Raw genomic sequence first — 24,520 nt, forward strand, 5'->3', positions numbered from 1 at the left:
CAAAGGAGGAGTAAACGGAGATAAAGCACTTGAGTGAAACAGATGCCACACTTCCCCCAGGAAGTCCTCCGGCCCCGCCGGCCCCGCCCTTAATGCTCCAGGAGCCGAGCCGGCACAGCAGCATGCCTGTCTCCCCACGAGGCTGCGAGCCACTTCCCCAGAGATGAGCCCATCAGGGGCTTGGGTTCCGATGAATGCACGGTGGCAAAGCACTCACACCAGAGGCCAGGATGGTGGTTAAATAGTGTCTCTTTATCAGCAGTTCAGCAGGAAGACTCCAGTGCTGCCACTGTCACGAGGAAGGGCTCGCCCGCTGGATTCTCTCTGCCCAGGGTGGTTGCTCCTCCGGTCAAGGAGGGGTGGACGTCCTTCCAACACAGGCTGCCCCTTGACCCTGAAGGACATCAACCTGGGAAGCAGGGAAACGCCCAGGGGCGCGTCGTGGAACTGGGATGGCCAACGGGAGGGCTGGCGCTGCCTCCTAAGGCCACTGTTCTCACGTCACAGAGCTGGAAGCAGAGAGCACAGACACCCTCCCAGGGGCAGGGGGCGTCAGGCAGAGCGGAGACAGCGGCCTGGCTCTGCTCCTTCAACCAGAGGTCCCTGCAGGCACCTCGGACTCCGTGTCCCTACTGACATTGGCAAACCACCGACGCGGCATCTGCCAGGGGATGGCCCACGTGGGCCTTAAGGCACCGCCCTGAAGTCTGAGGAAACTGGGGCACTGGGGCATGAAGCAAGCACCCACGACGGAGCTGGGCAGAAGCCAGCATCTGCCCCAGGCGGCTGACCTCTGCCGCGGGTGTGATGCACGGCACATCACCCTCCTCTTACAGTCAACTGATCGAGTGAGAAACCCTGACAGAGTGCCTTGTGTGGAAGCCACATGCCGTAAGTGCTCAATGCATGCCAGCATACACCTCTGTGGCCCTCCTCCCGGAGTGCTGGTGGTCCCTGTCACCCCCATGTCACCAGCGCTGTCTCTCCACCCAGCAGGGGCACAGTACCTTCCCTGGGTGGTTGCGTCCTGCAGAGGCATCACCTGTTGGCCTGCTGCCTTCCAGAGCTGCACAAATAGCCACCGCTATGACCACTGGTACCACGTGTGCGCCAAGAGGCCATGTGAGCCAGAGTCACGGCCCTAACTGGTGGCAGGGAGGGTCAAAGTCTGTACGCCCTCACACCCTACTCCAGCGCTGTGTCACCTCGTGGTTCAAAATGGGGTCAGCAGACCAGCGGTGGCCACGCCCCAGAGTGCTGGCAAGGCGGGGCTGCAGGCCCACTGCAGCCCGGACCACAAGACCCCAGAGCCCCTTGCGCCTGGGACCGCCTGGAAGCACTGGTCTGTGACCCCACAGTGCAGCGCCACAGACACAAGTCTGAACTCGACTCCAAGTCCCTTCTGAAGTTTGAGAGGCATCGAAGGAGCCCCAGCTGCTGCCTTCTCCCTGACCCACCCTGGCCTGGGGAGGCCCTACTGGCATGCTCTGCTCCCCACCCAGGGCACGTCTCCCACCCAGAGGCCTCCTCTTCTCACCTGCCAGCCCTCTCACCTGTCGCTCTCAGCAGTCTGAACAGGAATTTCTGTCATGAAGCTCCTGAGATGTCTCATCCGAAAGATGGCACAAGCTGCAGGGGATGGAGGTGGGGGGGCACAGGCTGCAGGGGATGGAGGTGGGGGGGCACAGGCTGCAGGGGATGGAGGTGGGGGGGCACAGGCTGCAGGGGATGGAGGGGGGGCACAGGCTGCCAGGGGATGGAGGTGGGGTGCTGCAGGGGATGGGGGGTGCTGCAGGGGATGGAGGTGGGGGGGCACAGGCTGCAGGGGATGGAGGTGGGGGGGCACAGGCTGCAGGGGATGGAGGTGGGGTGCTGCAGGGGATGGGGGGTGCTGCAGGGGATGGAGGTGGGGGACATAGGCTACAGGGGATGGGGGGGCTGCAAGGCCATAGAGCCCCCAGAGCAGACCCAGAGCACGCCTGAGCAGGGGCCATCGCCTCCAGGCCCAGGAGCTGAGTCCCTGGAAGAGGCCCTCAGCCCAGAGGGCTCCAGGCTGGGCCAGGTCCAGGTCTGGACTGGAGCTAGGGAGCCCCACCCCACCCACCTGCTCAGGACACCGATTACCTCGCCCCAGACTGCTTACCTGCGTCTCACCTGCTCTATCCGATCTCGCATGACGTCATTTCTCACCTCACTGGGCACTTGGAAGATGCGGGTGTGGCTGCAAAACACCATTCACACACTGGGGCCCCGCGTGCCTTCCCTACTGACTGGCACCAGAGCCCTGCGGGCCACAGTTCTGACCCCGCCGCCGTGAACTTGGAGCTGGCCCTTCACCCACCTTGTACCAGCAACACAAAGCGCTCTCTTTACTAACCAAGCACCCCAACCATCCTGGCAGCAAGTGGTCCTCAGGAGAGTCGAGGAGACAGAGGTTAAGCACCTTTACTGGAGCTGCACAGCGGGTCTCAAAGCCTTGGATTCAGCTCCAGCTTAATTACCAGCTCCTTATGGTCAGCACTGTGCCACACTCACAACGGTTCAGAGACCCTTCTAGACCTTTCTCAAAGAAGCTGCAGGTCCTCTCTGCTGTGTTTATATCCCTGTTCCGGCCTTGTCCCTTTCTCTTCTCGGTCTACTTCCCACCCTTCAAGCTCCACATCCTGTTCTCCCCTAACAGATCCTCCACTCCAGTGAAAGCAGCCGGCGTGTCCCCCGTCCTGTGCCCGTGGACCCCCTCCCGTGCCCCCTGCACCCCCTCCCGTGCCCCCTGGACACCCCCTCCCATGCCCCCTGCACCCACTCCCGTGCCCCCTGCACCCCCTCCCGTGCCCCCTGCACCCACTCCTGTGCCCACTGCACCCCACATTCTTATGTCTTGTGTCTATCGAAAGTGCCTTCAGGGTAGCACCTTGTTCGAGGTGTCTGGGGTTTTCCGTGTGAATTCGGCATGGACACTGCCTGCGAGGACCCACAGCCCAGCCCAGGGGAAATAAACGTGCTCAAGAACACGGCTCACAGAAGGTGGAGCTGGTCGGTGCCCAGAGACAGAGAAGGAAAGATGGAGGCCCGAGGGGAAAGGGAGAAGAGGCCACAACACTGGCCCCAAGGCCAGACGGGGCGGCCAGGCTGCCAGGCTCTTGCCACCTGTGGAAGGCCCCGCCCAGACACGGGTCAGCCCAGGTGACGTCCTTCCAGGAGTGCATCGAGGCCTGGGCAGCAAAGCTGAGAGCTTGTGCAGCCTGGCCCCACACTGTGCTCACAGAGGTGTCCCTCATGGCCTCTGCAACACGTCCCTCTGCATCCACACACTCTTCCTCCCAGTTCACTTTTATCCTTTGAAAGGGGCTGCGTTTATGCTCCTCTCTCTACCAGGAGCCTAGGAAACATAGGGCGGCCTTAAGCGTCTACCACGTAAATGACTATTGGGCGGTGCTGGATGGGGGTCTGCAACCCTGAGCTAGTACCTCATGAAACTATCAGGAGGGTCCCAAAACCAGTGGGTCGTGGAAAGAGCCAGGCATCAGGTACCGGTTTAAGCTCTCCACAGGAAACCGAGTGAAAACTTGTACGAAGATAACTGACTGTGGTCCCTTGTCCCTTGACTCCAAAGTTTTCACCCAGCGACACTACACAGCTAAGCTTTAAAATACCAGCGGACCATGTCCATGTTTCCAAGCCGAGGAACTGCAACACCGGAGTTTGCAGTGCGGCTGTGTCGGGCGTGGACAAGCCTCCCACGTGCAGGGCGGCGGCTGGACAACAGTCACCCACGCTTATGACTTGGGGACCCTGGATGTTTTCTCAACCAAATAGTACTCCTCCCCGCCCCAGCCGCCACCAGGTCTGGAATTCCACCAGTCCTCTTATGTAACTGCCTTCCTCTTATGCAATCCCCGGGTATTTGAATCTTCTTTTAAAATGCTAACGCCACCTGAAGGGGTAAACGCAAAAAAAACCTGTGTATCCTGAAGCAAAAACACATTTTGGATAAATGTATCTTCCTCCAGAGAAGACAGCAAAGCTGCAATGGGGCCACCGGAGACCAGGGGGCTCCGTCACAGCCTGGGGGAGCCCAGTGCAGTCCCACAACGACCCTCCTGGGAAGAGAGACCCAACGGAGCACACGTCCCGGAAGGAGATAGGAAGGCTTGTGCCCTGCGAGGGAGTGAGCTGCTGGCTCCCGGCTCCCAGCTCCGGGCCCGGCCTCTCCACGTAGCCTGCCGGGGCGGGAGGCTGGCCGAGCCCCTCCCCGGGCAGCACGAGACTCTAGCCTCGGGCTCTCAGAAACCTCTTCTCACCTCAGCGGTAAGTGAGGGCTTTGGGTTTTGCATTTTAAGAGCTTATTTTCTTTCAGCTCTTTAAAGAGCAGCCACTTCTGAACAAATCAAATGCAGAAATAACAGAAGTCTGAAATTTATTCAGAGCATTTAAGATGTGGTAAGCTAGCCCATTCTTCCAAACCCTCCAGTCATTTTAAACTTTAGGAGCCAGCTGGGCTTTCAAGACAGCAAAAACATTCCCTTAAGACCCCAGAGTAACTCCCCGTAAGTCCCCATCTCTGGAGAAGGACAGCTGTGGGTCTGCGCCGGCCCTGAGTCCCCACTGCCTGGCTCGGGGCAAATGAGATACTTTACCTCCATCTTATGAACTGGATCCTTGTTCTTTCCTCCAGGACCTCCTGACTCTGGCTTTTTAACAAATCAGACTTTGAGAGGTGGTGCTTCACCTGGGAGGGAAATCCAGGCAGGGCCCAGCGGTTACTGCCCAGCAAGGCCTCCGTGACCAGGGCGCAGCCCGGGCTGGGCAGGCTCCGCCCCCTTGCCAGGGCCCTCTGCAGCAGGACCCCATCTCCCCTCCCTTGTCCACCACCCCCAGGAGGACATCTCTGTGAAGGCCCCATTACCACATCTCTGGTCACGTGCACGTCTTGGCCGTGCGAAGGAGGGCAGCTGGCGGACATCTTCTCCTTTATGTCCTTGGAAGCCTCTTCTTCAGTCTGAAAGGTGAGCAGTTTCTCTCTCTGGTCCCCAGTTCTCCCTCCTCTCCCTCTTCCTCTTCCCTTTCTTCCTCTCCATCACAACACACACATGTCCACACACACATGTATCACACAGCTCCTGCAGTAAGCTCGTGGAATTCCAGGGAACTCACTAAGTCCTGGGCCCTCTCCCAAAGTCCTCCTGAGACACCCCAGGTGGGGCCACGCACCTGAAGCCCCCCACCCCATGTGCTAGAGAAGCACGGCGATTCCCGCACGTCTTTCGCAAGGAGACACGCCGTGTCCTCCAGGATGCTTGGTGGACTGGACACAGCTCTGGTCAGCCTACTGGGCATGAACTTGGGTTTCCTAGTTCTAGGGAAAGGGGAGACCAGCCCTCTAGGATGTCAGGGAGGAACCATCCTCACCTTCTTCAGCCAGTGCTGCACTACAGACACAGCCTCGCTCTCCACCACTTCCACGTCCTGCAACAAAGTGGCAAGTCGATGCTCTCAGCATACACAGAGGCCAGCCCCTCCTCCCTTCTTAGCCAGTCAACCTTGTAAGACCTTCAACCTGGAAGTGCAGCTGGGGCTCAGAGGGGAGAGGACACCTGAGAACTGTCCACCTGGCTACCAGCACCCCCACTCACCGAACTGACTTTTGGGGGGAAGGGGAACCCGGCACCTTTCCGGGCAAAAATGTACACAATCCATGTTGTAATGATCATCTTTGGACTTATGCCAGGCCTCCTTTGTGGCTCCCTCCTTCCATTGAAGCTGCCCGAGTACTCCTCTGGAACCAGGCAGTCATTGGAGGGAGGCGCCCACCTGATTGGCTAGCCAATGATGATGTGACAATGACCTCCTTTAATCTCCAGGGCCAGAGAGGTTAGGAAGTGTCCACCGTAGTGACTGATGGCCACAGCTCAGATAGGGAGAGCTGGGGGTGGGAGGTCAGGACATGAGCCCCAGGAAGACACAAGGGGACACACCACAATCACAGACAGAAGTTACGCGGGGTGGCTGACTGCTGGCCATCTGGTCTTGAGCAGTGCTGAAGCAGACGGAGAACTTGTCAGTCAAAACAGTAAATCTGTAAACAAAATGGCCTGGGCCCTCCAGACACTTGTTCAAACCATGCCACAGGCATTTCTTACTCTTACTCTTACACAAAGGGACAGAAAGGGCTTGTCCACCCAGAAAACCTCAAAGGCAGAGGAGCAAAATCCCTAGCAAGGACATTTTCTTCATTTTCGTGTCTGCTTTGTTTACACAAGTGCCTCACATCATGGAAAACAACCCAAAGAACGAGAGGTAGAGCGTGAGACGTGAACGTGCCATTCCTCGTGAAAGGTGCCTCCTGACTACTGAGTCTCGCATGCGGAGCCGCCAGGTGAAAGGGCAGCGAAGCGGACGTGGGAGGGGACGAGCTGCGACCTCCGGGTTGGGGGCACACAAGCCCGGGGCTCAGAGAGCCTTCGCAGGGAACTGAGGTTCAGAACATCCAATGCACACGTTTAGCTGCTCTCAGAAGTACCTGCAGCCTAACCCTGAGGCTGTTCACAGGGTCCCAGAGGTGAGGGTTGTAATCCTGTCTCCACCACTGACTTGTCGTGTGACCTTGACCCAGTCGTCCCTGTTTGTCTTCAAAATGAAAAGAGTAGGCTCCTGTGTCTAGTTCTCTTCTAGCTCCAGCAGTCTACAAATGTTCTCATGCCCCTTCTTCTCAAGCGTGTAGAAAACCTTCACCTCACTCTCCCAGCTCCCCTACAACAGCCACTCTGTCTCCCCACTCTCAACAAATCGCCTCTGTTTCACAGCCTCTCTAGTGGTCAGGGTGTGCCAGGCCATGCTGAGGGGACAAACAGGTCCCCACGTGAGAGCATATTTCTCACTCAACATACACGTAAGTTCAGGGTAGCTGTGCTCCATGTGGTGACCTAGAGATCAGGGGTGACCCCGTGCGGTGGCTCCAGGGTGTCAGGACGTGAGCCCCATGACTGCCCAAGCACAGGAAGAGAACACCAGGAGAAACAGAACCAGCTCTTCTGTTCTAGCCCAAGGCTTCTTTAAAGCTTTTTAACCGGACTCCAACTGAAGTTCTAAAACTAGATGAAATCACTCATCAGCGCCTCTGCTGTGCGCAGCAGGGCCAGGGTCTCCTAAAAACTCTTTCCATCCTTACTGGTATTTTATTTTCTGAATATTAAAAACATTAATGTTATTCAAAAGTTAAAACTACATGAAAGGATAAACTCAGGGAAGTTCTATCTCCTTCCCTGTCTCTTCAACCTTATTATTCAGAAGTAAGATTTTCATAGGTTTCTACGCTGCACATCTGTGTTTGTTTCCAAGATGAAAGATACATAAACCTATTCTCACTTTTTTATTACTGTTATGAAACGCATACAGTAAAACATATAAATACATGCACAGCTCAGAAAAAACACACACACGCACGCACGCACACACACACACATATAATTTTTTAACCACCACCCAGATCAAGATACACAACATTCCCAGGACCCCAGCAGTCCCCTGACCCACAAGGGACCAACATTTTGACCTCTTATCACCGTAAATAGTCTACCTAGTATCCCACTGTGTTACCATAACACAAATCACGTATCAGACTCACAACCGATGGACTTCTGTGTTGCATCCAGTTTGAGGCGTTTAATGCTGCTGTGAACATCCTTGTACCTGTCTTCTGCGTGACACAGGCACAGGATCTGCACACACACCAAAGAGGGGACTTGCGCGGCCACAGGCTTCACACACGTTGAGTACTGGTACATAATCAACTACTTCCTGTAAGTAATGTATGAGAGTAATAGTTACTGCATGTTTCTCCCAACACTTGGTATTGTCACTCTTTTAAAGTTGAGACAGGTGACTGGAGATAAAATGATAACCAAGAAGAGTTTAATTTGCACTTAAGTAGTTAACGGTGTTAACTCTGTTTCTGAGGAACTGTCAAAACCTTTTCCAGAAGGCAGCATCACTTCACATTCCCACCATGAAGACGTGAGACTTCCAATTTCTCCACATCTTTGCCAACGTTGTTATTACGTGTCACTCTGATACCAGCCATTCTAGTGACTGTGAAGTGCATCTCACTGTGGTTTTGATTTGCATTTCCCTGATGATTAATGATGTTTAGCATCTTTTCTGGTGCTACTGGCCAATGGTATATCTTCTTCAGAGAAAAGTATATTTAAATCCTTTGCCATTTTATAATTGAACTATTTGTCTTTTTATTACTGGGTTGTAAGAGCTCCTTACATATTCTGTGTACAGGTGTCTTCTCAGATACATGCTTAGCAAATACTTCCTCCCCTTCTGGGTTGTCTTTTCACTCTCTTGATTGTACCATTTGAAGAACAAAATGATGAATAAAGTCATCATTTATCACACAAATGATGAATTGGACTTTCCAGTTTATCTATTTTTACTTCTGTTGCTTGTGCTTTTGGTGTCACATCCAGGGAACTGTTGACTAGCCAGCCCATGGTCATGAAAATTTACTCCTATATTTCTTCTAAGAGTTGAATAGTTGTAGCTTTTACAAATACATTTATGATCCATTTTTAGTTATTTATGGCATAGGGGGGTGTCCAAATTTATTCTTTTGCATATGGAATCCAGCTGTCCCAGCCCCATTTGTTGAAAAGAGTTACTTTCTCCATTGAATTGTCTTGGTATCCTCGTCAAGTTAATTAACCATAAATGTAAGGGTTCACTTGTGGACTGTCAGTTCCTTTCCACTGATTTTATACCTGTCTGTCCTTATGCCAGTGCCACACTGTCTTGATTACTGTAGCTTTCTAGTATGTTTTGACATGGGAAGTGTGAGTCTCCAATTTTGTTCTCCTTTTTAAAGATTGTCTTGGCTACTGTGAGTTTGTTGCATTGCCATATGAATTTTAGGATCAGCCTGTCAAGTTTTGCAAAAAGAAAAAAAAAAAGCCTCCTGGCATTTTGACAGGGATTGCATTAAAACTGTTGATCAATCTGGAGAGCATTGTCATGTTCACAACAAATATTCCATTCCAAGAACATGTAGAGTGTTGTCATGTTCACAACGAGTCTCCATCCCAAGAGCACAGAGTGTTTTTCTGCTTATTTATATCTTCTTTAGTTTCTTTCAACAAAGTTTTGTAGTTTTCAATGTACAAGTCTTACATTTCATTCATTAAGTTTATTCCTAAGCACTTTATTCTTTTTGATGCTATTGTAAATGGAATTCTTTTCTTAATTTCATTTTTGAATTTGTCATTTCTATTTCAATTTTTTAATATTAATCTTGCATCCTGCACTTTTGCTGAAATCATTGTAATAGTTTTTAGTGGTTTTCTGAGAATTTTCTACCTACAAGATCATGTCTTCTGTAAATAGAGATGATATCCCTTCCTTTCCATTCTGGATGCCTTTTCTTTCCTTTTCTTGTGGAACTGCCTGGCTGTGTATCATTAGATAGAACTGGATACAGCAGATATTTTCTTGCTCCTGATTTTAAAAGAAAAGCACTGTCTTTTATCACTAAGTATGGTGTTCAGTTAGGGGGTTTTGTAGATGCCTTTCATCAGGTTGAGGAAGTTTTCTTCTTATTTCTAGATTGAGTGTTTTCCTCACCAAAAAGCATTGGGTTTTGCCAAATGCTTCTTTTTTCTATACGATTTATTAATTTTTATCAAAGTATAGTTGATTTACAATGTTGTGTTAGTTTCAGGTTTACAGCAAAATGATTCAGTTATATACAGATATACAGATACATAGATATCTTTTCAGATTCTTTTCCATTGTAGGTTATTACAAGATGCCAAATGTTTTTTTCTGGATTTGAGATGATCATGTGGTTTTTGTCTTTCATTCTATTAATATTGTGTATTATATTAGTTTTTTTAACCATTTTTTGAATAGAAGTACAGTTTACAATGTTGTATCAATTTCTGGTGCACAGTACAGTTTCAGTCATACATACATGTACATATATTCGTTTTCATGTTCTTTTTCATTATAGGTTACTGCAAGATATTGAATATAGTTCTCTGTGCTGTACAGCAGGACCTTGTTTATCTGTCTTATGTATGTCACATTAGTTTTTGATTTTCAGGTGTTAAATGAATCTTGTCCTTTTGGGATAATTCCACTTGTACATACTCCTTTTTATATGTGCAGGATTCAGTTTGCTAGCAGTTTGTTAAAGATTTGTAAGAGATATTGGTCTGTAGTTTTATTTTCTTGGATGGTCTTGTCTGGTTTGGTATCAAGGTAACACTGGCCTCACAGAATGAGTTGGGATATGTTCCCATCTCTTGTATTTTTTAAAAGAGATCGCAAAAGGTGGATAATATTAAATATTTAAATATTTGGTATATATTTAACTTCTTAAGAAACATCAAACTCTCTCAAAAGAGGCTGTAAAAGTTTACATTCCCACCAGCAGCATGAGAAGATTTGAGTTTCTCCATGTCCTCACAACACTCATGTTGTCTGTCTTTTTAAATCACGGCTATTCTCGTCGGTGTATAAAAAATGTGACAATGAATATATGTTTGTTCATGTATAACTGAAAAATTGTGCTCTACACTGGAATTTGACACAACACTATAAACTGACTACTGCTCAATAAAAAAATGTTAAAAAAAGAGGTTTGTCATTTGGTTTTAGTTTGTATTTTCTTGATAACTTATAATGTCAAAAATCTTCAAATGTGCTTATTATCCACATACATTTCACTTGGTGTAATATCTATTCAATTTTTTAAATTAGGTTGTTTGTCTTCTTTTTTGTTTTAAGTTCTTTGTATATTCTGAATGCAAGTTTTTTTAATCAAATATATGATTTACAAATATTTTCTCTCAATCTGTGGCTTGTCTTCATTTTATTAGTATTTTTCAGAGGAAAAAGCCTTTGATTTTGATAAAATCAAATTCTACTTTTTTGATGCAGTATGCTTTTGATATCATATCTAAGAACTCCAAGGTCATAAAGACTTTCTTCCTATGTTTTCTTCCATAAGCTTTATCATTTTAGTTTTCACATTTAGGCCTATGATCCATTTTGAGCCATTTTTGTGTGTATAGCATCAGGAAGGATCTGAATATACCTTTTTGCATATAAATACATAATTACACCCGTATCATCTGCTGAAAAGACTATCCTTTTCCCACTTAATTTCTTTGGCAGCTTTGCTGAAAATTCAATTGACCATAAGAATTTATTTCTGTGCCTCAACTTCGCTGCACTGACCTCCATGCTTATCCCTACAGCAGCACCACACTGTTTAGGTAATTGTAGCTTTACAGTAAGTTTTCAGATGAAGTAGTAAAAGTCCTCTTTTCTCCTCCAAAGTTTTCTGGCTATTCAAGGTCCTTTGAATTTCCATGTAAAATTTAAAATTAGCTTGCCAATTACTTTTTTTTAATCTTGTTGGGATTTTGATAGGCATTGTTTCAAAGCTATAAATCAATTTTTTCTAAGTTGCCTAATTTATTAGCATAAAGCCCTTCACAATATTCACACAGAACCTTTTTCAGTGGTGAAGTTGCTTTCAATTCTGATTTTGGCAATTTGTGTCTTCTCTGTTTTTTCTTGCTTATCTTAGCTGAATGTTTTTGTTTGTTGTTAATCTTTTCAAAGACTACTATTCATTTACATTGAATTTCCCTATTTTTTTTCCTCTGTTCTTTTTTGGTTTTCTATTTCATTGATTTCTAATCTAATCTCTTTTTTTCCCTTTCCTTTTGCTTGCTTTGGAAATAAATTCTGCTTCAAGAGTGCAATGTAGAAATTCTGCCCGAGTTTCCAAACTGCTGGCCTGCCCTGCAGATTTTGGATATGACAGCCCCCCACCCCACAATCACATGAATCAATTCCTTAAAATAAGTCCCTCTAATTAGATAGATAAATAGACAGATAGACAGAAAGACAAATAGATAATATAGATGTAAAGACGATACAGATATCCTATTAATTCCATTTCTCTAGAGAAGCCTAGTAATCAGAGCTTAGTACCAAGAATAGCCCCAGAAGAACAGAATCTGAAGGACAAGTTTTCTGAACTGGCTCTGAGGGTTCTGGAATTGGTTCTCCAGTAGTAGAGACAGCACCAACAGTCCATGACAAGATGCAGCAATAGAGACACACAAAATATAGACAGTGGACCTCTCTAACCAAATACTTGTAAGAGGTAAGGTTCTGGGTGACCTTGTATTTGATACTTTGGAACGTTTCTGTCAAACTGACAAGTATAATGAGTTTGCTGGTTGCTCCTAATTACAGCAGACAAAGCGGAGAAAGAAAAGGATGAGCTCAGGGACTCAGGTTCCCAGTCTAAGCACCACATAAATGACCTCAAAGTGTCCACAGCTGCCCTGAAAGAAACCTTCATCTCCTGTCGTGGTGCCAGAGTCTCATCCTGCAAGTGACTAAATTACAGCACAAGTTGAATTTCCAGCCTTACAAGGTGTCTGCTGGTAACGTGAAGGTACTAACTGAGAAGTAATGGGATCCTGAAAATTGGAATGGGGACAGACGGGCAGGCCCTGATGAAGCCGGCAACACTGAGCTCCTAAACACCTGCTGATCTTCTCTGCCAGCAGAAGCAGTCCTTCCACCCAGCCTGAAGACACTAATCCCGCTCTGCCTGAGGAGACTGTGACGGCCTACCCCAGGCTACTTGCCTAGCAAGACACAGCCCATTGCCCCTCCTGGCTTCTACATTTATAACTGCATTTGTAACTGCACTCAAGTGCTGGCGGTCCTTAACAGGTGAGGGACAAAGTGTGACCCATGGAAAGTCATACTACTCTCCAAAACAACATGCCTTCCCCAATTTTTACATACGTGAATCTGGGAATGTGTGTGGGTGAATAACAAGGGTGTAAGATAGTGGGGGAAGGAACCTGAAGCCAGACCTGGACAGATGTGTTCATGTGGTTCCACCGAGCAGAAATTGTCACTTAATAAGATAGCTTAAGGAGTCAGAAAAGGTCCTAACAGTCTGGTTGTTTGGCGTAAGGACGAGTTTTCTGAATGGCCATGTGGCCCAGGTGGCAGAACCACTGCTGGTGGTTTCACTCACAGGTGTTGAGAAAAAAGCACCTGCCAGACAAATTTCTACGTGTCACGTACAAGGGAATGTGCTACTTTGCTCAAGCAATGAAGCCACATCTGGAACAGCAGCTGAGTTGGGGTCACCACCCGATCAAGCTGGCAATCACCCACTGCCGTCCTCCCAGTCCTGCTGTCCTCGGCACAGACCAGAGGCAGGTCGATGTGCACATGGTGGGAAACGCTGCTCCTGGGTCTTTCAGGTCCTAATGGCGTCATCAATCCCGCACCCTCCAGAAATGTGGCACTTTCGCTTTGCTCTCTGCATAGAGGCAGTCCTCGCAGCTTCCACCTGGCCATTTCCACCACAATAGCCTTTACTCTGCAGGTTAGGGAAGCAATGTAAGGATCCTCTCAGTTGCTCAGTGTTGGTGGCAGACAGGGACGCTACCTGGAACCTCTAGCAGCCCCTTCAGGTGAGTCACAGTGGGAACCATTAGGATTTGGGAGCCAAGCTTTGCCATCGTCAGTGGATAGCCACCCCTCTTTTGATACACAGCTTTTGGTTTGCTACTAAGCCCTACCAGAGACTTGAGTGCTTAACCAGGGGCTACCAAGTTACCACGTGACCTGAGCGCCTCAGGAACCCGGTGTTGTCTGACCCACAAGCTATGTGGCTGGGTGTGCACAGCAGCACCTCATCATCAAAATGGAAGTGGTGTCGTTGAGAACAGGTCCAGGCAGGTCCTGAAGGCACAAAAGAGTTACAGGGCTCAAATGCCACGGCCCCACTCCTGTGGCACTGCTTTCTCTCGCCGCACACACCCGCAGCCTCACAGAGCGCCCCCTACGATCAGCTGTCCAAGAGAAGACTCAGGCCTGATCACAGACGTGATGCAGGGCACCACCTGGAAGGGGCAGCTGCAGCCCTCTCTGCACGCCCCTGAAGGACAGGGTGAAGGCAGGCCCTCCAGCGGAAGCGCCTGCAGCAGTGCGCCTGCTCGTGCACTCTGCCTGGAAGGCAAGGGGCCAGGCCCTACACTGTACTAACTCAGCGGCTGTGCCAGTGGTTTGGGTGGGTGGTCAGGGACTCAGAAGGAACATGATTGGAAAACTGGTGACAAGGAGGCCTGGGGAAGAGGTACGTGGACAGAGCTCTCTACATGGGCACAACACACAAAGACATTTGGGTCCCATGTGAGCGCTCACCAAAGGGTGACCCCAGCAGAGGAGGATTTTGTTAATCAAGAGGATAAGATAACCAGTTCTTTGGACCCCATCCACCCTGTCATCGTCCAGTGGATGCATGGACAAGGGGCCATGGCAGCAGGGATGGAGGTGACACGTGGGCTCAGCAATGCAGACTTCACCCACCAAGGCCGACCTGACTACAGCCACTGCCGAGGGCCTGGTCTGCCAGGACCAACATTGTCCCACAGGAGTGCCCTTCCCTGGCAAGAGCCGGGGGCAGTCAGCCACTTGTCTTGGCAGGTTGATGGCACTGCTTACTTCCATTACACAGGGGACAATGCTTTGTTCTCACTGGAATAGACACTCGCTCTGGACGTGGATTTACCCTCCCTCCAGACAGGCTTCTCCCCGACTACCACGTGCGGACTCAGGGCGCCTCACCTACTGTCAGGGGGTCAGGGGGTCTGCACAGCACTGCCTCCTACCCAGGGCCACCGGGCAGGTGAGGGCAGCACTCCGCCTGTTCTCCTGAGTTCACTCACCTCACCACCCTCCCACACCCCTCCAAGCAGCTGAGTTGGTAGAACACGGAATGGCCTTAAAGCCTCGATTCCCGCACCAACTAGGTGGCAGTACCTTGCAGGTCTGGGGCAACGCTCTCCAGGAACACTGTGGTGCACATCAGTGTCCCGAGCACTGTGTTACTCCTCCCATAACCAGGGTTCCCGGGTCCGTGAACCAAGGGCTGGAAACGGCAGGGCCACCGCTCACCATCACCCCCAGTGACCCAGGAGCAAAATGTTGCCTCCCTGTCCCCGTGATCCTATGCTTTTTTGGTCTAGAGACCTTAGTTCCAAACGGAGGGAAGCTTCCACCAGAAAACATAACGATCCCACTGAAATGGTAGTTAACACTGCCACCTGGCCACCTTGGGCTCCTCATGCCTCGGAACCAACAAGCAAAGGAGGGAGTTTCCGTGCTGGCTGGGGTGACGGGTCCTAAACAGCGAGAGGAAACTGGGCGGCTGCCCACAGTGGAGGAAGGTCTCCCAGCACTGCGGCCTGTGGTCAAGGTCAACCGGAAAGACAACAGCCCAGTTCGCGGCAGAACTACTAAACGGCTTTTTGGTTTTGATTCTTCTATGCTTTACACCTACGATCCGTGTCCGACTGGTTTCCCGTGTCCTGTCACGAGCTGTGCGTCACATTCACGCCTCCCCCGTCCCGGGAAGACGCGGCACCACCGCAGCCCGCGGCTACGCGAAAACTGCGGTGCAGGTGGACCCGCACCCCTCACACCTGCTGAGGGCCGACAGTCCAAACAGACAGCGGTGCGGAGGCCGCGCGGAGGGAGGGGACAGAGGTTACCTTCGGCCTTTCAGTGTGCTCGCCCCCTAGGCCGCAGCTCGGAGGCCTCTCCCCACGAAGATCAGGCTGCCGGGTCTGCGGCCTCTCCCGTGCCCCACGGGCGGGGCCGCTGAAGAACTCCTTCCCACTGGTCACGCTCCGTGGGAACCAGGGCCCGGAGCGCCGGGGCCGCCAGAGCCAGGCCGTAGAGGCTGCCACTGGCGGTGGCCACAGAAGCCAGGCCCAGACTAACCCCCCAGCCCTAAACCCCCGAGTCGTAAACCCCCACAAGTCGTAAAACCCCCCAGATCGTAACCGCCCCACCCCAGGTCGTAAACCCCTGCCGTAAACCCCCAGACGTAAACTAGGGGCCCAGACTAAACCCCAGTCGTAAACCCCCTCAGGTCGTAACCAACCCCCCCCCCCAGTCGTAAACCTCCGCCGTAAACCCCCGGACGTAAACCGGGGGACCGGATGTAAACCTCCCAGATGTCAACCTGGGCCCAGACAGAACCCAGAGCCTCAGACGCCCATCCAGTCTGTCCCTGGAGGCCGCGCCCTGGAGCGGAGACTGAGCCGGCCAGGCCCAGCGCTCCCGCGTCACCCCGACCCCGCCGCAGTCCCGACCCCAGGAGTCTCTGACGCAAGCCCGCCCCTCAGGAGGCCGCGCCCGCCCGGATGGTCCGCTGACAGGACAGCCGTCGTCTCCGGTGAGTCAGCGGTGCCCCGGGTTCTCAGAGCTGCTGTCGTGGGGGCGCGGCCTCGCTCCCGGGGGTGAGGGCCCGCCCGGGGGCGGGGACTCGGGGCGGGACTGTCCCTGGCCTGCAGGCCCCTGGGAGCCCGCGGCCTCGTCCGGCTTCTCCGTGGCTCCGAGTCCGCGGGGGTGGGAGCTCGGGCCCTCCTGCGGGGCGTCTGGAGCGGAACCCCGACGCCGTCCACGGTGCTGCTGGTTTTCAGGTTTTGGGGTTTCGGTGGTGAAGACTGTGTGCGAAGGTGTGTGTATCCAGCGTCTCTCTCACCTGTGTTTCCAGTTACCTCCTCTGCTTGGTCTCTGATTTGAGATGACTTCGCATGTTTTGCTGGTTCTTTTACGATTTTGTTTATTTATCTCCGACCTTGCTTCTCATCTCAGAATTATTTTGACTTAAGATACAGGTTATACAAATTTGATATTTTTCCAGTGGGCTCCACAGCAGTAGTTACTTACTGTTGACCATTCCCTCTGATGGGTCCGTTTGGGTCTGTGCGGGCGGTGGTGTTCAGTGAGCTGCGGGGCGGGTCATGACCCTGCGCTGCGCATTTGGGGAAGCTGATCCCACTGCGGCCGCCCTGGTCTACATCCCCGCCAGCACCGCGTGAAGGTTCCGGTTCCCCACCTCTCCGGGGACACGTCATTTAACACTTAATTAGATTTTTGTGTGTTCTGTTGTTCTGGCTATCTCGGTGGGCGTGAAGGGGTGCATCACTGTGGCTTTGAAGTGCCTTCCTCTAATGACCAGTTACATTGAGCATCTTTTCAGGTATCTATTGGCCAAGTATGTAACTTTGGACAAACGCTTACTAAAGTCTTTTTCTTGTATTTTAAGTGGGACATTTGTCTTTTTGTTACTGAGGTGTAAGAGTTCTTTATACATTCTGAATGCAAACCCCCTTTACATTTACTATTTGCAACAATATTCTCCCATTCTGTGGTTGTCTTTTCACTTTTCTGATTATGTCCTTTAAAGCACAAAGGTTTTCAGTTTTAAAGTTTCAGTTTATCTGTTTTTTCTTCTGTTAATCATGTCTTGGGTGTCGTATCTAAGAATTCATTGCCAAACCTAAGGTCAGGAAGATTTATTACTAAGTTTCTTCCAAAAGTTCTGCAGTTTTAGCTCTTATATTTAGGTTATTGATCTATTTTAAGGTAATTTTTGTGTATGTTTAGGGTAGGCGGCCCACTGACATTCTTTTGCATGGGGATATCCAGTTGTTCTGAGCGCTGTTCATTAAAGAGACTTTTCAAACCCATTGACTGTGTTGCCATCCTTGCCCAAAATCGATTGGCTGTCCTACAGTGCTGGTGGGAATGCAGTTTGGTGTAGCCATTGTGGAAGACAGTATGGAGATTCCTCTAAAGACTAAAAATAGACTTATCATGTGACCCAGCAATCCCACTTCTGGGCATATATCCAGAAGGAACCCTAATTCCAAAAGACACCTGCACCCCAGTGTTCACAGCAGCACTATTTACAATAGCCAAGACATGGAAACAACTTAAATGTCCCTCAACAGATGACCGGATAAAAAAGTTGTGGTATATATATACAATTGAATACTACTTGGCCATAAAAAAGAATAAAATAATGCCATTTGCAGCAACATGGATGGACATAGAGATCATTCTAAGTGAAGTAAGCCAGAAAGAGAAAGATAAATACAATATGATATCACTCATATCTAAAAATGTTCATAGCAGCACTATTTACAATACCCAAGACATGGAAACAACCTAAATGTTCATCAACAGATGACTGAATAAAGAAGTGGTGGTACACAGTGGAATACTGTACAGCCATAAAAATGACAACATAATGCCATTTGCAACAACATGGATGACCCTTTAGAATGTCATTCTAAGTGAAGTTAGCCAGAAAGAGAAAAATACCATATGAGTCACTCATATGTGGAATCTGAAGAAGGAGAAGGAGAAGGAGGAAGAAGGAAGAAGGAGACAAATGAACTTAAATATAAAACAAACAGACTCACAGACATAGAATACAAACTTGTGGTTGCCGGGGGGTGGGGGTGGGAAGGGACAGACTGGGAGTTTGAGATTTGTAGACACTGACAGGTATGTATAGAATAGATAAACAAGTTCATACTGTATCGCACAGGGAAATATATACAAGATCTTGTGGTAGCTCACAGCGAAAGAGAATGTGAGAATGAATATGTGTATGTTCTTGTATGACAGAAAAATTGTGCTCTACACTGGAAATTGATACAACATTGTAAGCTGACTATAACTCAATGAAAAAAAAGCAATTGGCCGTGGATGTACAGGTTTATTTTTGAATTCTCAGTTCTGTTTCATTGGACTGGACTGTCTGTTCTTGTGGCAGTACCATACCACTCTTTATTGCTGTAGCCAGCCTTTGATTCATTTCTGGAGTTCTGAAGGTGTTAGGAGAATTGTTGCCATTTTTTGTTGCTTTTATAGAAGTGCAAATTTTCAGAGGCCGTTACACTCCCATTTTTGTTACGAAAGTATTCACCTCTCTCTCATTTTCTTTTTCTGTCCCTAAATCCAATATTCAAGTTGTAATTCTGACTTTTTTTGGTTTTGGTTACAGTGGCTTGGGGTGTCTTTTTATCATTTTATTTTATTTTAATTTTGAACTTGGAAATTAACTGCAATTGGAAACATCCCATCCTATATGTAAAACATTTTATCTTGCAGTACAACATACATAGAAGTATAGATATCATACAAGTGTGCCTTTCAAAGAACCTTCACAATCTTGACACATTTGTGTAAACAGCATCGAGCTCAGGGGAAATGACATTACCGAAACCTCAAAAGTCTGCACACATTTCCCTTTGGTTGTTTCCACCCTTTAAGGGTAACCTTTGTCTTGACTTCTAATAGTATAGGTTAGTTTTGCCTGTGTTTGGGGGTTTTTTGTACTGCATATAAATTATATGATCACTGTGTGTTTTATGTGACTTATTTTGCTAAACTTTATGTTCGGATGTTTATCTCATTGCTGTGTGTTGTTGTAGAACTTTCGTTCGCATTCTGAATGCCATTCTGTTATGTGAATATACCATGGTTCATCCAGTCTTCTACTGATGGGCACTTGGGTGGTTGACAGTTGTGGAAAAGAGGAATAGTACTGCTGGGAACATGCTGGTCTCATGGTGTATATATGTTTGGGTGTATATATATATTAAGTGTAACGTAAGGGTGTGGTTGCTGCGTGTGAGTATGGGTATGTTCAATTTTAGCGGGCACAGACGAAGTTTTCCAGCAGTTTCCAGTCCATTCGTATGCTCTGGAATATTTGGCATTTTACTCTTTTTATACGTTTTAGCCACATCTGGTGTTGTTTCATTTGCATTCCTCTGACTATTAGTCAGGTCGAGTGCCTTTCACATGCTTATTTGCCGCTTGCATGCATTTCTTTAGCTGCCCTTGCAGGTCTTTTGCCCAGGGTGCTCCTGAATTTTCTGTATTCCCTTAGTGATTTGTGGGAATTCTTTACACGTCGTAGAAGGAGTCTTCTGTTACTTGTATATACACATTACAAATTTCTTCTCACTCTTTGCATTCTTATTGTGTTTTAATAAATAGAAGTGCTTAACTCAAAAAAGTCATTTATTTTTTCCATTCAGATAATCCTTATCCAGTGAATTGAAGTAGTGCCTTTGTCATCAACAGATGGCAGTGCATCATAGAGCTACTTCTGGGTTCTCTTCTCTGTTCTGTTAATCTGTCTATTTTTTACATCAATAGCACACTTGCTAATTTTTATTTTATCATTGGTCCTGATATCTAGTCATGTAAATCCTGCTTTTGTATTTTTCTTTGTGATTATGTTGGTCGTTCTAGGTCTTTTGCATTTCCATATATATTTAAAATCAAATTGTTAATTATCACAAAAAAACTGTTGAAATTTTGATTAGCATTTTATTGATTCTGTAGCTCAAATTGGAAAGAAATGGCTTTTTTAAACAAGATTTCCATCCTTGAACATGCTGTATCCTTCCACTTGAAGTCTTTCATTCCACTAACAGTGTTTTACAGTTTTCAGTGTAGAAAGCTTGCGTATCTCATTAGATTTATCTCTAGGTAGTTGATTTTTTTTATTGCTACTTTCAATTGTATTTCTTATTTCAGTTCCATTATATTTCAATTGCTTAGTTAATAGTAAATAAAAATTTTATATTGTTCAGGTATTTAGTAACCTTGTGAAAATCACTTATTAATGATTATTTACAGGTGCTTTTGGATTTTCTACATATGCAATCATGTCATAGGTGAATAATGATCATTTTTCTTCCTTTTTAATTATAGTTTTTTTTCCTCGCCCTCTTGCTCTAGATAATTCCTTCAGTAAAATGTTGAATAGAAATGGTATAAACAACCTTTGCCATGTTTCTAAACTTAAAGGGAAAGTGTTCACTCTTTCACCCTCAAAGAGGTACTGTTTTCAGTAGATTCCCTTCACCAAGTTAAATACAGTTTCTTCTATGCCTAGTGTGCTGAGAGTTTTGTTATGAAAAGGTGTTGAACTTTACCAATTTTCTTCTGCATCTGTAGAAATGATTATATGAGCTTTCTTTGATTCTGTTATTATAGTGAGTTACATTGATGGATTTTCAAATGCTAAACCACCATTGAAATTTGTGACAAACCCACTTGTTCAGGATTTACATACGCACATACACATTATACGTGTGTAGCCTCATTAGATCTTTTGCACCTATGACCATAAGGGATATTCGTCTGCAGTTTTTCTTTCTTGTATTTCCTTGTCAGATACTGGTATTAATGTTATGCTGAACTCATAAAATAAACTGCGGAGTGTTCACTATTTCTGTTCTCTGGAAGAATTAATATAAGATTTGTATTATCTCTTCCTTATGTGTTGGGAGGAATTCATCTGTGAATGCGTCTGTCTGGACCAGGAGTTTTCTTTATTGGATAGTTTTAAATTACAGAATTAACTTCTTTAATATATATATATATATGTGTGTGTATGATTATTCAGATTTATTTTTCTGCTGTGTAAGTTTTAATACTGTTATTTATCAAGGAATGTATCCGTTTTATATAAGTGGTCAAAATGATCAGCTCGCCTCAGAAGGAAGAACTTTGGGAGATATTCTAGTTATGAATTTATAATTTAATTCCACTGTAGTCAGAGGACTCCTCTGACTTCCGTCTTTTGAAATTAACTAAGATTGGTGTTCTGGCCTAGTACATAGTCTATTTTGGTAGCACTGAAAAAGAATATGTACACTGCAGATGCCAAGTGCAGGGGTCTACATGTGTCAGTTCAAGTTAATGGATCATGTTGTTCCCTTTGTATCTTTACTAATTTTTTCGTTATTTGTTCTATAAGGTACTGAGAAAAATGTGCTAAAATCTCCAACTAAATGCATTTACTTTTTCTTTTAGTTCTGTCAATTTTGGAAGTATGTCATTAAGTACATATGACTTTAGCATTGATGTATATTGCCACTGAACTGTTACTTCATCATCATTAAATAGCTCTACTGATTAAGAATGGTATTTCCTACTTTAAAATTGATTTTAATACAGCTATAACAGGTCTCTTTTTGTTAGGACTTATGTGGCATATATTTTTTAATTTTATTACTTCCCATCTTTTTGTTTACTTATATAATATGCTCTCATAAAGAGCATACAGTTGTAGTTTTTTTATCCAGTCTGACAATGTCTATTGATCATTTAGTCCATTTTAAGCCAATGTAAGCATTAATATATTTTAGATAGTTTTAAGATTATTATCTTATGTTTTTCTACTTATATTATCTTTATTATCCTTCCCTTATTTTATTCTTGATCAGATGTTTTAAGCCATTTCATTGTTTACTAACTCACAGGTTGCTTGTTCCTTTCAACACTCTGAAGGTATCTCCACTGTCTTCTGTTTTCCATTGTTTGTGTGGAAAAGGCTGTCATAAGTCTTACTGTTGCCTCTTGGAAGATGATTTTTTCCTACTTTTTAAGATTTTTCTTTTTCTTTGGTTTTCAGCAGGTTGACTGTAATGTGCCTGGCGTGTTTTCCTTTGTATTTCTCTTCCTCGTGATTCATCGAGCATCTTGAGTCTGTGGGATACCTTTTACCAGTTTAGGAAGTTTCTCAGACAAGATCTTTTCTCTGCTTCTGCCCACTTTTTCTCTCTTCTCTGTCTGGGATTCCATTTATGTGTATATTAAACCTTTTTGTTTGTTTTGCTCCATTCTTTTCTTTTCCTCTTCTTTTTCTGTCTCTGCACTTCAGTTTGGATATTTATTATCCTAGCTTCCAGTTCCCTAACCCTGTCTTCTGCCATGTCCAGTCTGCTCTGAAGTGTATTTCTCTGCTAAAAATTTAGTTTTCCCCTTTGAAGATTTTAAGTTTAGCTTTTTAGGCTACCTCCCCCATGCAGTTTCAAAATCAGGCAGGTATCTTGAGGAAAAGGCAGTGTGTGTGTTTGCAGAGGCCCCTGTCTCTAGCAGGACTTGGTCTCCTTAGTGCCATGAGATACAGAGTCCTCTATTCTGCCTTTTCCAGTCCTTGGCCTAGCTCCCCAGCCTACTATGCACAGCCTCAGTCTCAGAAAAACATCCTATAGGAAGAACCTCCCATGCGTTTGGAGTCCCCTGAGTTTCCAGTCTGTCACACCGGCTCTGTGTGATCCTGAAGCATCCTGATTTCTGCTCTCCCAGCAAGGTCCCTCTGTGCGGCCAAGACTGAGCATAAGGCTGGGCCTGGAATCAGTAACTGCCTCCGGAGAAGAAAATCACTGGCAGTGATCAGCTTTCCTCAGAGGGGCCCCATGCTCTCTGGGATCCAGTTTTCTTCTTCCTCCTTGCTTACATCACCTCCAAAGTCTTTCAGATACACTCGTGCCATGTATCTGGCTTTTTAAAGTTGGGCTGCTGTCATCCAGCCCAGAAGCAGAAATTAGGAAGTCCCCTTACTTCCCCTTCCTTCTTACTGGAAAAGCACATACATACATGCACACGGCCTTGAAAATGCCGCCGTACCCTCCTGGTACTCCTGCCCTCATCCAGTCTGCCCCCACTCTGAATATGGTTGGACTGTATGGACACAAGGCTGCTTTGTAAAAGACATTACAGCCTCTGCTTCAGTCTTCCCAGTTGCTTGATTTGGGGGAACCTGGAGAACGTCCAGGCAGTCCTGTGGAGAAGTTACATGGAGAGGCCCTGGCCTTCCACCAAAAGCAGGATCAACTCCGGCCCCAGGAAAGCCTTCATGACTGTAGCCCCAGCTAAAAGCTTGGCAGCAGCTCCGTAAGAGAGAGTTCTGGCAGTTCCTAAGCCAGAACCATCCATGGAAGCTGCTCCCAAATATCTGACCCACATGAAGACAGAGAGAGAACAGGATGGTGGTTACAGGGGCAGGGGAAGGGGAGCTGCTCCGTTGATGTGGAGTTTCAGCTATGCAAGATGGGGTCTGCTGGGCTGCAGAAGGCCTGTCGTCCCAATGCTGTGTGTTAAGAGGGTAGGTCTCATGTTAAGTGTTCTTACCACACACACGCGCACACACACGCAGAGACACAAGAAAACTTTTGGAAGTGATGGAGTCACATATGTCCAAACTGATCAAATTGTATACATTAAGTATGTTCACTTTTTGTACATCAATTATACCTCAATAAGGTTGTTTTTTTAAAAAAGAAGAGAATCGTTACTGTTACATAGAAAACAAACTTACGGTTACAAGGCCAGGGAAGGGGTGGGAAGGGATAAATTGGGAGTTTGAGATTTGCAGATACTGACTACTATATGTAAAATAGATAAACAAGTTTCTACTGTACAGCACAGGGAACTACATTCAATACCTTATAGTAACCTATAATGAAAAGGAATGTATGTATGTGTATATACGACTGAACTATTATGCTGTACACCAGAAATTGACACATCGTAAACTGACAATACTTAAATTAAAAAAATGTTGTAATAAATAACTAAAGGCCCTTAACACAGTTTAACACAGAGAAGGACCTCCTGACCCAAACTGTTTCTTTTCACTACTTAATTTTTTTTTAACTTAGCTTTGCCACAGAGCTGACAGATCTAACCAAAAAGGTTCATTTCTGTCCACATCCACAGCCATGAGTAATTCAGGGGACTGTCCCAGCTCACAGCCTGGTGCAAAGGAGTTGGACAGGTTGGCTCTCGCAGGCGGGTTTGG

General features: G+C 47.0%; 1 protein-coding gene across 3 annotated transcripts; it reads right to left on the bottom strand.

The window, feature by feature from the left end:
- Positions 1-238: 238 nt before the first annotated feature.
- On the bottom strand, positions 239-15,740 carry SPATA19 (spermatogenesis associated 19). Of its 3 annotated transcripts, XM_074357137.1 has the most exons (9): positions 15,603-15,739; positions 13,675-13,791; positions 7,625-7,797; positions 5,410-5,466; positions 4,907-4,999; positions 4,638-4,729; positions 2,144-2,221; positions 1,554-1,629; positions 239-409 (listed from the first exon to the last, which is right to left on the bottom strand). In XM_074357137.1, exons 3-8 carry the CDS (start codon positions 7,679-7,681, stop codon positions 1,563-1,565), a joined length of 444 nt encoding a protein of 147 aa, XP_074213238.1. In that variant the 5' UTR covers positions 7,682-7,797; positions 13,675-13,791; positions 15,603-15,739; the 3' UTR covers positions 239-409; positions 1,554-1,562. The 3 variants fall into 3 exon arrangements, with proteins under 3 accessions (XP_074213238.1, XP_074213239.1, XP_074213237.1); XM_074357138.1 differs by lacking the exon at positions 13,675-13,791 and having other exon boundaries at positions 15,603-15,740; XM_074357136.1 differs by lacking the exons at positions 7,625-7,797; positions 13,675-13,791; positions 15,603-15,739 and adding an exon at positions 5,634-5,726.
- Between the last annotated feature and the right edge of the window lie 8,780 nt (positions 15,741-24,520).

The sequence above is a fragment of the Camelus bactrianus genome, chromosome 33, assembly GCF_048773025.1.
Source record: "Camelus bactrianus isolate YW-2024 breed Bactrian camel chromosome 33, ASM4877302v1, whole genome shotgun sequence".
Classification (NCBI taxonomy): domain Eukaryota; kingdom Metazoa; phylum Chordata; class Mammalia; order Artiodactyla; family Camelidae; genus Camelus; species Camelus bactrianus.